Genomic DNA, 16,139 nt, shown 5'->3' with positions numbered 1-16,139 from the left:
AATCTTTGCCTCTGAAGACTTTGAAATACTTCTTCAAATTTGCCACTGTTAACAATAGGTTTTCAAACATAAGGGCCAGAAGTGATTTTAATTGCTTTAAGTTTCAGCATAATTCTTTCTAGCCATCCCCTCAAACAAGAAATCCTCTCTTTGAAAAGAAAGAAATATACTTCAGTCACTAAGGTGGCTTTGGGTCTATCATGACATACATGTTCCCAAATTTACCTTTCTTGATCCCCTGAAGAATTCTCTCCCCTCTAACTGGGGTTAGATCAGCCCAACTCATTTTTTGCAATATGTTCCAAATGGGTGACAACCAAGTGATCGCTTTTGATCACTGTCTTTAGTGTTCTGCATTGAATATCAGCCAAGCATACATAGAAATCATAGAAATGTAGGAGTTGAAGGAATCTTGATAGGTCATCTAGTCCAGTCCCCTGCACTAAGGTAGGACTAAGTATTATGTAGACCATCCCTGACAGGTGTTTATCAAACCCTATTCTTAAAAATCTCTAATGACAGAGATTCCACAATCTCCTTAGGTAATTTTTTTCTGCTTAACTATTCTTACAGTTAGGAAGTCTTTCCTAAAATCTAACCTAAATCTCCCTTGCTGCAATTTAAGCCCATTACTTCTTGTCCTGTCCTCAGTGGTTGAGGAGAACAATTTATCACCCTTCACTTCATAACAAATTTTACATACTTCAAGAATACGATGTCCCCCTCCCCCCAGTCTTCTCTTCTCCAGACTAAACATACCCAGTTGTTATTGTTTTTTCAATCTTTCCTCACAGGTGACATTTTTTAGACCTTCAATCATTTTTGTTGCTCTCCTCTGGACTTTTTCCAATTGGTCCACATCTTTCCTGAAGCATGCTGTCCAGAACTGGATATAATACTCTAGCTGAGGCCTTAGCAGTGCTGAGAATACTGGAAGAATTACTTCTCATGTAGTGCTTAAAACACTCCCACTAATATATCACAGGATGATGTTCACCTTTTTTTTTTTTTTTTGCAAAAGTATTACACCGTTGATCCATATTTAGTTTGTGATCCACTATAACCCCCAGATCCTTTTCTGCAGTATTCTTTCCTAGGCAGTCATTTCCCATTTTGTATTTGGGCAACTGATTATTCCTTCCTAAGTGTAGAACTTTGCATTTTTCCTTACTGAATTTCATCCTATTTATTTCAGTTTGTTAAGATCATTTTGAATTCTAATCTTGCTCTCCAAAGCACTTGCACCCCTCATAGCTTGGTAGCATCCACAATCTTTAGAAGTGTACTCTCTATGCCATTTTCTAAATCATTTAAGAAGTTATTGAACAGAATCATACTAGCACAGATCCTTGTGAGACCCTACTCAATATGCTCTTCCAGCATGATTGTGAACTATTAATAACTAGTTTGACCATGATTTTCCGGCCAGTTGTGCACCCAACTTACAGTAGGTTTATCTAGGCTAGATTTCTCTAGTTTGTTTATGAGACGGTTATGTGAGATAGTAGTAAAAGTCTTACTAAAGTCAAGATATATCACATCTACTGCTTTCCCCCATCTAAAAGGTGTGTTACCCCACCAAAGAAGGATATTAGGTTGTTTGGCATGATTTGTTCTTGACAAATCCATGTTGACTGTTATTTATTGCTTTATTTTCTTCTAGGTGCTTACAAATCGATTGTTTGATTATTTGTTCCATTATCTTTCTGGGTACCTAAATTAAGATGACTGGTCTATAATTTCCTGGGTTGTCCTTATTCCCCTGTTTATAGATAGGTACTATATTTGCCCTTTTCCAGTCCTCTGGGATCTCTTCTATCTTCCATGAGTTCTCAGACATAATCATTAATGGCTCAGAGATTGCTTCATCCAATTCCTTAAGTATTCTAGGATGTATTTTATCAGGCCCTGCTGACTTGAAAACATCTAACTTGTCTAAGTCATTCTTAACCTGTTCTTTTCCTAGTTTAGCCTCAGATCCTAACCCATTCACACAGATGTTCACAGTATTAGTCATCCAATCATTGCTAACCTTTTTGGTGAAAACAAACACTTCGGCCATTGTTGCATTTTCTGTTACTGCCTTTCCCTCCTCATTTAGTAATGGGGCCTATCCTGTCACTGGTCTTCCTCTTGCATCTCAGAATTTTACAAATACATTGCTTGTTTACCCTTTATGTCCCTAGATAGATTGAGCTCATTTTATGCCTTGGCCTTTCTAATTATGTTCCTACATGTTTATGTTTTTTTTTGGGGGGGGGGGGGGTTATATTTATCCTTTTGTAATTTGACCCAGTTTCTCCTTTTTTTTTTTTTTTTTTTTTTTTTTTTTTTTTTGATTTTCAGGTCATTGAAGATCTCATGGTTAAACTAGAGTGGCCTCTTCCCATACTTCCCGTCTTTCCTATGCATTAGGATAGTTTACTCTTGTGCCCTTAATAGTGTCTCTTTAAATAAATGCCAACTCTCCTGAATTCTTTTTTCCCTTTGCTTGCTTCCCATGGGATCTTGCCTACCCATTCTCTGAGTTTGCTAAAGTCTGCCCTCTTGAAGTGCACTGTCTTTATTCTGCTGTTTTCCCTTCTACCATTCCTTATAATCATGAACCTCATCATTTCACGATCACTTTCACCCAAGCTAGCTGCCTTCCACCCTCAGATTCTCAACTAGTTCCTCCCTGTTTGTCAGAATCGCCTCTTTCCTAGTCGTTTTCTCCACCTGCAATAATAAAAAGTTGTCTCCAATGCATTCCAAGAACTTGTTGAATAATTCGTGCCCTGCTATCTTATTTTCCCAAAGATGTCTGGATAGTTGAAGCCATCTGCACCAAGTCCTGTGCTTTGGATGATTATGTTAGTTGTTTTTAAAAAGTCTCATCCATGTCTTCCTGGGTAGGTGGTTTATAGGAGACACCCTACCTTGACATCACCCTTGTTTTCTATCCCATATATCTTACCCACAGACTTTCAACAGGTCTGCCTCCCACTTCTATCCCAACCTCAGTGCAAACATATACTTGTTTTATACATAAGGAAACACCTCCTCCCTTTTCTCCCTGCCTGTCCTTCCTGAGCACTTCTGTACCAATATTTCAGTTGTAAATTATCCCACCAATTTTTTGTGATGCCAATTATATTACATTTGTAATTATTCACTAATATTTTTAGTTCTGCCTGTTTATTCCTCATACTCCTTGCACTAGTATACAGACATCTAAGATGATTATTAGATTTCTACTCTATATTCCTCCTTGTCTCTCCTTTGTCCATGCTGCAATTTCTCATGTTCCCCACAGATTCCTACCCTTCACCCAGATTTCCATGTTTTGGACTTATCTGTGGGCATTTGTCTCCTGCCCCATCAAACCTAGTTTAAAGCCCACCTCACTGGGTTAGCCAGTCTGAATCTTAAGATACTCTTCCCCATCCTTGAAAGGTGGACCCCCATCTCTACTTGGAACAGGATCCCCTGGTTCAAGGAAGACAAAGCCCTATTGGCAACAATATTGTGCAGCCATACATTCACCTCCAGAATATGTCTCTCTCTGCCGGGACCCCTACTCTTGACTGGAAGGATCAAAGAGAACACCACCTGTGCCCCCACTCTTTCACCCTTACTCCAAGAGTCCTATAGTGACTTCTGATCTGTTCAGCGTCATATCTTTCAGTGAGCAGCAGGGGGTAATAGTCTGAGGGCCAGATGATCCTCAGCAATCTTTCCATAACATCTCAGATATGGGCCCCTGGCAGGCACCACATCTCCTGGGATGCCAGCTCAGGCCCTCTGCCCTCTTTAGAAGGGAGTCATCAACCACCACTACCCTGCATTTTCTCTTGAGTGTGGTGGCCACAAGCTTCCCAACCTTGGGTGTACATAGTGGATATCTCCATAATACAGGGAAAGCAGCACAGTCTAGCACTCCAGCATGCTCTGTTCAGCCACCTTTCCTCCCAAGTGGCAGCCTCATCCTCTTTGCTCCTTTCCCAGACAATCTGGACACCTCCCTGTCTGAGAAGCAGGTCTGAGCTTCTGTGCCTGCTATCATTCAGCCCAATCTCTGCCTACTTTGTAGCCCTTTTCCAGTGGCTAGATAATCTGACTCTTTTATTTGCCCAGATAGCACCTCTACTTGTCCCTTGGTTATGAGCTATAGGATTTTTTCACAACCTGTTTACACTTTCTTCCAGCTCCATAGTGTGTAAATTACATCAACATAACCATAGGCTAAGGAAGACTAACAGGGTTGTTAGGAGTCTAACTTAAATTTGGTCCATCATATCTAAGCTTTCCAGTGTGATGATTCAATTAATGCTGAATTAACCTAAACCTCAAGTACTAAAATATACAAATGAATTCGTAACATCTAATTATTGATTATATACATATTGATTCTTAAAGTGTACTAGATAATTATGCAAAAAATATACAAATGCAACTGAGTGAAAATTAATCAGGAAAATATATAGCTTCATCAATGGTTTGCAAATTCCAAGGCTATGCAACTTAAAAAGCACATTCAAATACAAACCAAATGAATAACATTTCCAATACAGAATATTTTCAGACCAATATTTACCACTGATATATGCTTCTCAGTTCACTTATTTTAAATAACCTCTGTCTGGTTGGGAGAAATCAATGATATTTTTCTTTTCTTTGCAACATATGTTGCCTTCTATCTGGGCTTCTATCCCTGTTTAAATGTTTGCTATCCCAAGAGAAAAAGGATTTCCTCTAAAAATATTTCTTGGATAAATTAGAATAAAGAGAACTTGCAGCAAAATCAAACCCTCCATGTGTAGGAACTTACATTGTCCAGGACTTGATTAATAGGCATATTCATATTATTTTTGCAAATCAGTTGTTAAATAAATAGCTTCAGTTCTCTCTGATTTATTGTGTATATATGACAGTGAGAGACACATATACACTGATGTGGCTGGATATAAACATTTCATGTTCAGTATTAGCACATTTTAAAACCAAGTTTTCTATATATACCAAGGGATCTGAAAATACACTAGGAGGCAACCATGCATGACTTTAATTAATTTCACATATCCTGAAGCCAAGGGGGATTTTGAGTGGGTGTATAATGGCAGGTCCCAACTTTGCATCAATTAGGTCATTCTGTGCCTGCTTGGGATACTGACATTCAAGTAGTCAGAAGTAAAATGCGCAAAGACAAGAGTTAATGTTATACTTCTATGTCATTTTCAAGATTACATTGTGAATCAAAATGTCTTCAGTAAGAAATTACATTTTATTACATATATATATATATATAGAAAGAGAGAGAGAGTCAGAGAGATTACCTGGGGTTAAAAGAATGACAGACATAGTGATGAGTGAACATACAACTAGAATCACCAGCAGTGCAATTGCAATTCCCTTCCAATTCCTCTGCGGAGGGCTGTTACTTCCAAGCTCCTACAGAGATTAAAAAAAATGTTTCATAATTACATATAATCCCAGAAAAATGTATTAATACAAGAAATGATTCTGCAGATTGTTATAATCACACTATATGTGAGCTGATTATTATCCTTCTCCACTCTGTAGTTCATTTAATTATTCAAAAAGTACGTAATTCCTAGATCTTTTTAATAGAGATGTCTTTTTTAAACAATTTTATTTCCCTAAGAGACAATCAAATTGAGGTTATACAAGCTGTCCAAAATATGACTGGTGTTAATGTGTGCTGAACATAAACTTCAGGACAATATCAACTGGCACTTTTACAAGATAATTACAGAAATAAAATGTGGCAATTTACTGTAATTCTACCTAAAGTGGTATGAACCATAAAGGTTTAAATACACAAGCTTTTAATGTATAATGTTAAACTTCTTATTTGTAATGAAAAACATTTACAAAACTGCCAAAGGCTCAAAGTATTCCTTCTTAAACTGAACAGCATTTCTTCCTCTATACAGTAGTTCATCTGCAAACTGCTCTCCTATCACTCATAAAAATCAACAGTAATTTGTAACAATATTAAATGAATGCTTCTGTAACTACTGCTCCATGTAAGCATATATTCTCCTTTGGTTACACGTGTAGCTCCTGTTAACATTAGCCAAATGGGACTTTAGGTTTGTCAACAGAAATAATGCATAGTTTTTATTTTGTCTAGGATTTCATACTGCACCATCGCTGCCTTGCAGAATAGAAAAATACATCAAGGTGGTACATGGTTGGTATTGCTCTCTCCTCTCTCCCTCCCCCACATGAAACAGCACTTTCTCCATCTGCATCTGGCAAGACAAGTTCCAACTTTTTCTCTCTGATATTGACCTTAACACAATTATCCAGGCCTTTGTCACCTCAAGATTAGATTGCTATCATACATTCTATGAGGGATTACATTTTGGGAGTATTTAGAAGTTGAAGCAAGTGCAGAATGCTGTGATCTATTTACTGAGTTGCACCTTGGGAGCACATTAAACTGGTGCACCATAATATTCATTGGCTTTCAATAAGCTTCTGAGTAGAACTTGAGGTGTCAGTTTTAAATTATAAATGCCTTAAATGGTTTGGGACCTGGACACCTGAGAGATTGTCTCTCTCTGTGACACATGGTCATAGACGAGATCAGCAGAGCCACCTGAGATGGAGTATTCATGGAATAAATGAGAGGAAATTGCTGACATAGTGAGGGGTCCTTGGTTTTAGAATTTGCTCTCCCTGACCTACCAGTGCCCAGATTTGTTAAACTTCTGGCCATGTTGCAAAGCCATCTTTTCTCTCTCTTTTTCTCAGGCTACTACGGAGGGAGCAGGCTGAGAGATGAGCATGGTTCTGTTCATGGATAGTCTTTTAGCATTCTTTTGTTTTTTTAGCCAATAGGGTAGTCACGCAGAGCAAAGAAAGGGTGCAGCCCGCTGTAATTTGTAACTTCAAATAAATACTAATACTTTTTTTTGCACATGCAGAATATTGTTTCTGAACAAGTTTGCAAACATCTGAGGCAAGAAAAATGTTGTGACAACCCACATTCTTTGATACAAACAAACCACATGGGCCTCATGGGATCTTAGAAGGGTCTTTCAGCACCAAAACCAGAAGCCTTTACTGCCCAAGCCAAAGGAGAACTCCCTTAATGGTGAAACAGTAAATAATATGTTGGATATACTTAATAAGAGAAGTCACTCAAAGGAGTCACACTCTCTCTTTCCCTCATACTCATACAAGTCAGACAAGCCCATCCCAAATGTCTGAGGTCCATAAGAGTCCTAACCCAATGCTTTTGACTTGTGTGTTACATGTATACATCAGACATGATCCAACATAGTGCACATGGCTGGCTGTGAGCATATTTATAGGTAATGCAAGGCAAATCACTCTCTCTCCCTGTCCTATAACAATTAATACAGCATACTCCTTGAATCAACCTTCACAATTTTTGCCTTTTATTTTTTTGTAATTTCCTTTCCACAGTTTAGCACCTGAGAAAATTTGAAGACCTCTTCTTGCCCAGATCCTGCCTTATGAAAGAAGTCAGTTTAAATGCTCCAGTTTAGCACATGTGCCTTGAACAACTGTGAAACGCTGCACAAGGGCACAGTGAGGAAAGCAGTAGGCAAGCAGTCACTTTTATGCTATTAGTGTAAATATTTGGACTAGATCTTACTCTCACTTCATGAGTACAACCCCACTTAATTCAAACCAAGTTGCATACACGTTAAATGAGATGGGAATTTGACCTCAGGGCTTTCAGTTTCTGACATTTCACCAACAATTAATGTTCAGTCCAGAACAGATGGACAAGCACAATTCCCCTATGTGGTAGCAAGGACTGCTAATCCCACTTTTTGCATTGTTGTACACAGTTTAACCCCTTCATAGGTGCTAATATGTAGGTGCCATTTTGTTATGTTTACTGCATACAGATCACACTTCATGTTCCACAAAAACATTAATATATATGGCTCTGTGAGTCCAATATTGGTGGACAGAATTCTGAATTCCTGTATAACAAACCATTTTTCTCCACTTTCACCAATAGACATAAGCCATTTAAAATTTGGAGAAACACATAATTATCTTCACACTTAAACTAATAGAAAGGACTAGGAGAGACAGAGTTGTACTGAGGAAACATGATATCGAATCACAACGCCTTAAAAGGTTAACTATCATTGCCTCACCGCCAAACAGAGGCAGATTTTCGGAGTCTTGCACCTCATTTTCCTGATCGCAGCAGAAATCAATGACAGAAATCAGGATACAAATGTACTAGACTCCAGATTTTTAAAGCATGTCTGGAAACAAAGAGCACGAAAGCAACCCACTCTTGGAGAATCCTTAGGCCCAGCACCTCCGCTCTGGGTCAAGAGGCGACTCAGCGTTTTCCAGGGACCAACCTAGACCCACAAGCCAAAACTACCTACAGCTTTTTTTCTTCAGCTTCTTCTGACTCACTGCAACTGGTTAAACACGTATCGAAGCTGCTCCTGGCCCCCGCTGTAGGTGCAGGGCTTACTAGGAAAGTCTAGATCAGGGGTCGGCAACCTTTCAGAAGTGGTGTGCCGAGTCTTCATTTAGTCGCTCTAATTTGAGGTTTCACGTGCCAGTAATACATTTTAACATTTTTTTAGGTCTCTTTCTATAAGTCTATAATATATAACTAAACTATTGTTGTATGTAAAGTAAATAAGGTTTTTAAAATGCTTAAGAAGCTTCATTTAAAATTAAATTAAAATGCAGAGCCCCCCAGAGCGGTGGCCAGGACCCGGACAGTGTGAGTGCCGCCGAAAATCAGCTTGCGTGCCGCCTTCGGCACACGTGCCATAGGTTGCCTACCCCTGGTCTAGATCATTAGCTTCACACCACCACCTGTTGGTGCAGGAATTTGGGTTACTACATCAAATTCCATTAAAGGAACCTGCGAGATGAGACCAGGGTTGAACTGAGTTCTTGGGGAACTGAGTGGAAGAGGTCTCAAAGGCTATGCCAACAATCAGCCCCTTTTGTAACACTATATAAAGTATTACACCTCTACCTCCATATAACGCTGTCCCCAGGAGCCAAAAAAATCTTACCATGTTATAGGTGAAACCGCATTATATCGAACTTGCTTTGATCCACCGGAGTGCGCAGCCCCTCCCTCCTCGGAGTACTGCTTTACCGCGTTATATCCGAATTCGTGTTATATCGGGGTAGAAGTGTATCATGTTCTAGAAATTAATTGGGGCCCAATCCTATTGCTCTTGCTTATGTGGAAATCCTGCTGATTATAGTGGGACATTTCTGGTGAATAAGGGCCCAGTTATTGGACCTCTCTTCTGGAAGTCATTATAAAAAGCAAGTAATACAACCTTTGTTCAGCCATCAGATAATAGCTGTTTAAGATCATGACTACCAATTAAAATATGTATGCTAAGAAAAAAAAAAGAGTAGTCATCCCCAGTGAATTGTGCACATCACTACTTCGAGGGAATGACTTTAACAAACAGATGCTAGAAATGACAATCATAGTTCTTTGTACATAGGGCTCTAAACACTGTTTGGCGGGGGGGGGAGGGAAGATTATGGTATTCCGAGCATCTTTCTTTGCTGAAACAAATATTGTTGCATAAAAAAGAAAACATTTTAAATACCCTCAGGCAAGAGAGTATTGTAAGAAAAAGACCAATATAAAGAAATGTAGAGATGAGAGACCTGATGCTTCTTCCATGCCACTATAGAACAGGAGTGACTCCACTGAAGTCAATGGCCTACCAAAGGCCTTCCTGAGAAGCAGTAAAAGGCAGAGGCACCAACTGGACTTCAGTAAGCATGCTCAGGGGAAACCAACTATCATAGATGTGAGAAATAATAGGATTTTGGGACTAACAGCTAGTCTGCTGTTGATCAGATAAGGAAAGTCCTAAAGCAGTAAGAAAAAGTAAAATTAAAAGTTAAATACATTGACCCAGGATAAAGAAATAACTCTTCCTCTCTCTCCACAGCATCAGATGAGGCAGAATATTTTAAAGAAAAAAATTAACTTTCTGAGTAAGGTTTAGGCCCTGGGCTGGTGAACTGCAGATACTGCATAGATATAAATTAATCCAGGAAATGCTTTTGTTTAAAAAATGAGTTATGTGACTGTAGAAAGATAATATTTGTCCACAAGTTCAACATAAAGGCTTGCGAAAAGATGGGATGAGGGTAGATTGTTCCTCTCATAGGGCTGGTCCAAAAGATACAGACTCAAATGGTTCTACTAGCCAGTTAAGTTTTCTGATAAATAGCTCAGTTGAATAAAAAAGCCAAATCCATAACATTCTGCTGTGTCAATGTCTGCATTTAATTTCTGTTGAACTCAGTCCTAAAGGGAAAGGGCATAACTTGCTGTCAGACTGGCTTCATGAAAACAGGTATTATATGGCAGCACAGCAATTTCTCAGTAAGTGTCTCATGGGGGATAAGGAAAAGCAGCACCTTGTGGATGTACCCCTTTTAGTTTCATATGCAGGAACAGTATCCTGGTGCTTGGTGGTTTTGTTTGCATCGATTAGTGTAGGTTAGCTTCACAGCTATGTGATCATATAAAAATAAAACCTTCGACAATTAAAATGTTTAGAGATAGGACATGACACAGAGATGTCATGTTCAGGCTGCGGAAAGAACTTGAGTCAGTCCAGGGCTTCAGTGTCCCTTAGGCTAAGTCCCATTCTCCTAGAAATAAGATCTTGCAAAACTTCAGTGAAAATACTATATGGATGGTATTTCAGGGGGAAAGTGATATAAACGGTTATCCCAAAAATACACAAGGAGGATAGAAATAAAGAGTACTTCTACCCAGTGAGAAAAAACTCCACAGCTGCCCCTGGTCAGCTGATTTGGGCTCATGGGGATCAGGCTCTGGACTGAAAAGTTGCTGTATAGACATTAGTCTGGGACCCTGCAAGAATCTACACAGCTTTTATTAGCCCCGTGAAACCAAGTCACCTAAACCAGACCAGCCATGGGTCTGTTATCCCTGGGTAGATGTATCCAAAGATGCTGGAGCTTTATGGCTGTCTGTACAGGGCTGCTTTCCACATTTAGGTTCTTTCCAATCACAGTTTATTGATTGACGGAGCACTGATTGACTGACCACATGCAAATCCTTTTAGCCCTGGTCAGGAGTGCTTATGAGAATTTCATATTCAGCATCTTAAAAGAATTATCTATATTATACATCTTGCTTACCCCCTCAGAGGTTAGCCACTCATCTCTACTCTGAATTCATTTTGGAGGTCTGGTCCAGATATTCCATGTTGTAAATTCCAGGCCCTTTGGTCTATAAGCAGCATGGTCTGATGACCCAAAAAGGGACCAAGGTGGTCCCAAGGATGCAGAATTTATGATGGATTTGGCTGCAAGCCCATGGATTGCCTTATAGACAACTGACCCACTACTTTGGTATTATTTTTAAATGACTGAATATTTTTTTCTTAGAAGTTCTGAAAGAAATGTAAGTAGACACATTACTGAAAAGCAGTTACATTAAAGAGAAGCCTACACTAGGTAAACATAACACATTTGCCAGCTCTCCTGGACTATGGCTGAGGAGCAAACAGTACAGTTCAGGAGGCAGGAGGCCAGTTGTGCACCAGGCTGGGCCCTTAGCATAGCCTAAAATCTGGCTGAACTGACACTAGCCGCCAATGGCCCCAGTGGATGATTACTTTGGACAGCAATCACCAGAGGTCTCAGAGACATGATGGCCATGTCCCTCATCCCCCAGCCATGTCCCCTATGCTAGCCACAGGGAATGGAATGATTTAAGAGCCACTACACCAGCTCTATGTCACCAGAGGTTCCCCTTTATGCTAGAGTGATTCACAGATCCATATATTTTAAGGTCTAGAAGGGACCATTAGATCAACCATTTTAACACTGGCTAATCCTCCTGTGGATAGCTATGCTTGCTCTTGGGCTGCTGATAGTACAGTATAAAACATTCTCAATACAGCAGAGATGTAGGGCCATGATACCTATATAATATGCCTCAATCTCTCAAACCAGTTTCACCAACCACTGCCTTGTGTTGCAGTAACTTTTTTTGGTATCTAACAATGTTGGCCTTTGCCAATACCGCTCAGAAAATGCATCTGGCTTTCTTCCAGCAAGTAAGCTTAGTTTATTCTTGTCATTTTTTTTTCTGAGCCATATGTCATTTCTGGCTCACTTTGGCCCTGATCTGACTATAAAGCTCTCTTTGGCTATGTAATGTAATATCATAGAATGACACAATTGGCAGCATTCTACATTACCTCTTTGCACCTTTATTACACTCAACATTTAATAATGCTCCAGATGTTTCTGATCTCCACCAAGACCCAGATTAATGTTAAATAATGTTCCAGATATTTATCGTCTAGTTTGACTTTGTACATCCAATACAGGTAGAAAAATAATAAATATGAGACCTTTCCCCCTCTTCCTCCTTACTCTGGACTTCCCACCCAAAGTACTATAAGAATATCTCTGTAATATACTACACTTTAGAGACAGCCTAAATCTCCATCAAGATGATTATTAAGAAGGAGCCCAGGGTCAAACCACAATAGAATAATACATTTATGTGGTATTAGATACAGGAAATGAATTCTCTTTAAATTCAATTCATATACAGATATTTTGTTCATTTGAGGTTTACAATTTAAAAATTCATCATTTAGAAAAGCCATTTTCTTTAAAGTAGAATTGGGAACATAGGTTAGGAAAAGAGAATAATTTTACATTAATAGAACATTATTCAAAAACACATCTGTAGCAATTATTTAGTTGTATAAACTCACAATCCCTCTTGTAATTAACACAACCAGAAACAATTCACAGCTTTCTTTTTAAAGGCTTCTAAGTTACACAATTTTTATTGTTAATCAATGTGCATGAAAGCCTTTAAGGCATAACTTCTTTTGCAAGCATGTATAAAACTGGGCAGGATACTGAAACAATAGCATTGCTTTAACATGCTGAGTTAGTATAGTAACTTGGTTTGGAAAATCTTATTAGAAAACTGAATTTTTCATCTTCTTAGAATTATCAGTAACTTTTAATGTTCTGCCTTCCCCTTTTCCCTGTAATGACTACACAGTCTTGCAACCAACAATGGAATCTGATCATAACAAAGGACAGGAAACTAAGGGTTAGTTCTACAAAGGGAACTAACTGTAGGTGCCTATGTCTAATTATATAAAAACTCCAGGATGCTGCCTAAATTGCGTAGGTATCTAAATTTCCGCTATCTCACTCACTTCCTATTTCTATAAAATATTTAAATATTTATAGGAGCAGGAACCTGGATCTTCCAGGTGAATACTCTAATCACCGGGCTAGAGAGTCACACTCTCTCTGGCCCAATGACTATTTAAATATTTTTATATAAAGATGAACAGCTCCAACAGGAAACACTGAGAATATGCTGGGCTATAGCCTGACAATTAGAGCACTTATCTAGACAGTCTGATCTAGTTCAAGTCTCTGCTCCCAATCAGGCAGAGCAGGGATCTGAAGTTTCCCACATCTTCAGTGAGTGTTTTAATTATTGGGATACAGACATGGGCAGCAGGTATAATAGGCCTCCCCTAGTGCAGCTGCCGCCGTGGGATGCCGGTTGTGGGTTTGGCAGGTTGCACGGGGGAAATTTTTGCTTTTTATTATGCCCCATGTAGGCTCTGGGGCGGCTGAGGAGGCAGTATGTGCTATTCAGCTTCCTGAGTTCATTAGTAATCTCCCTGGACTCCAGGGAGATTACTGATAAACCCGGAGTGCTGAGTAACACATATTGCCTCCTCAACCACCCCAGAACCTACTTGGGGCATAGCAAAAGCTCAGGTTCTTATTCTGGAAGAGAGAAGAAGAGAAGAGCTTTTGAATTTTCGCAGGGCAGCTTGGGATCTGCAAAGGGGAGGCACGGCTTCTGGGGCTCCAACCAGCCTGGGGGCTCCTCTGAGCAGGTAGTGGGGAGGCTCAGGGCTCCGGCTGGCCTGAGGCTCCTCGGGCCGCGGGAGGCAGGGATGAAAGGGGTGGAAGCTGGGGTCTAGCCTCTCCGAAGTGGGGCTCCACCCGCTGCTCATGGCTATAGATATAAGGGGATAGGGGACCACCTTGGGGTTTATTTTTTTGCATTAAAGAACTGACTGATCTGACTTGGACACCTAACTCAAGAGAGGGTTCATGGCTGGAAATCCTGAGATGAGGCAGGTATCTGCATGCAGTCCAGAGTTAGGCACTTAACTCCCTTTGATGGATGGGGCTTAGGCAACATCCCTCCCCTCAGCATTTTCTACTGGATAGCCGAGGAGACTCCCTGCTCAACTTACTGGCTTTTGTGAATCCCATTCTTAGGCACCTAATTCTCCTCATGCACTGTATTGGGAGCCTGGGAGCCTAACTTGGGGCTGGTTTGGATTCCACTAGGTGTCAGGACACCTAAACGTTAGCCGTTGAACCTCTCAGTCCAACCAACCTTTTTGGATCTAGCCCGAAAGTAATAAAGACCAAAATTGTATACAGTGTTGTTGTAGCCATGTTGATCCCAGGATATTAGAGAGACTAGGTGGGTCAGGTAATATCTTTTATTGGTCCAACTTGGTGAGAAAGACAAGCTTTCGAGCTAACACAGAGCTGAAGAAGAACATAAACTCAAAAGCTTGTCTTTCACCCATAGAAGTTGATCCAATAAAATAAATTACTTCATTCACCTAGTCTCTCTAAAGCTCAAAATATCATCTGCCTGTAAACTACCACAGCACTGGATTTATACATGTTTCACAACAATCTCATAAATGTCAGCAGTGTGAGTTGCATATCATAGAATCATAGGGTTGGAAGAGATCTCAGGAGGTCATCTAGTCCAACCCTCTGCTCAAAGCAGGACCAATCCCAACTAAATCATCCCAGATAGGGCTTTGTCAAGCCAGACCTTAAAAATCTCTAAGAATGGAGAATTCACCACTCCCTAGGTAACCCATTCCAGTGCTTCACCACCCTCCTAGTGAAATAGTTTTCACTAATATCCAGACTAGACCTCCCTCACTGCAACTTGAGACCATTTCTCCTTGTTCTGTCATCTGCCTCCACTGAGAACAGTCGAGCTCCATCCTCTTTGGAACCCCACTTCAGGTAGTTGAAGGCTGCTATCAAATCCCCCCGGGGCCACTCTTCTCTTCTGCAGACTAAATAAACCCAGTTCCCTCAGCCTCTCCTCATAAGGCATGTGCTCCAGCCCCCTAATCATTTTTGTTGCCCTTCGCTGGACTCTTTCCAATTTTTCCACATCCTTCTTGTAGTGTGGAGCCCAAAACTGGACACAGTACTCCAGATGAGGCCTCACCAATGTCGAATAAAGGGAAATGATCACATTCCTCGATCTGCTGGCAATTTCCCTACTTATACAGCCCAAAATGCCGTTAGCCTTCTTGGCAACAAGGGCACACTGTCGACTCATATCCAGCTTCTCGTCCACTGTAACCCCTAGGTCCTTTTCTGCAGAACTGCTGCCTAGCCATTCAGTCCCTAGTCTGTAGCAGTGCATGGGATTCTTCTAAGTGCTGGACTCTGCACTAATCCTTGTTGAACTTCATCAGATTTCTTTTGACCCAATCCTCTAATTTGTCTAGGTCCCTCTGTATGCTATCCCTACCCCAAAGCATATCTACCACTCCTCCCAGTTTAGTGTCATCTGCAAACTTGCTGAGGGTGCAATCCACGCCATCCTCCAGATCATTAATGAAGATATTGAACAAAACTAGCCCCAGGACCGACCCTCGGGGCACTCGGTTTGATACTGGCTGCCAACTAGACATGGAGCCATTGATCACTACCCGTTGAGCCCAACTATCTAGCCAGCTTTCTCTCCACCTTATAGTGCATTCATCCATTCCCTCAGCCTCTCCTCATAAGTCATGTGCCCCAGCCCCTTAATCATTTTCATTGCTGTCCACTGGACTCTCTTCAATTTGTCCACATCCTTTCTGTATTGGGGGGACCAAAACTGGACACAATGCTCCAGATGTGGCCTCGATCTGCTGGCAACACTCCTACTAATGCAGCCCAATATGGCGTTAGCCTTCTTGGCAACAAGGGCACACTGTTGACTCATATCTAGCTTCTCATCCACTGTAATCCCCAGGTCCTTTTCTGCAGAACTGCCACTT

The 16,139-nt window shown here is 40.5% G+C and overlaps 1 protein-coding gene across 1 annotated transcript in view; it reads right to left on the bottom strand.

The window, feature by feature from the left end:
• The window catches only part of DPP10 (dipeptidyl peptidase like 10), a 399,831-nt gene that overhangs the window by 311,067 nt on the left and 72,625 nt on the right, over positions 1-16,139 (bottom strand). Inside the window, exon 2 of the mRNA XM_054044799.1 lies at positions 5,316-5,430. Coding sequence (XP_053900774.1) covers positions 5,316-5,430 — 115 coding nt within the window. The remainder of the gene's footprint in view (positions 1-5,315; positions 5,431-16,139) is intronic.

Source organism: Malaclemys terrapin, chromosome 11 (genome assembly GCF_027887155.1).
Source record: "Malaclemys terrapin pileata isolate rMalTer1 chromosome 11, rMalTer1.hap1, whole genome shotgun sequence".
NCBI classification, from domain to species: Eukaryota; Metazoa; Chordata; order Testudines; family Emydidae; genus Malaclemys; species Malaclemys terrapin.
The sequence above is the reverse complement of the archived record's forward strand: the minus strand, read 5'-3'. Positions and strand labels throughout refer to the sequence as shown.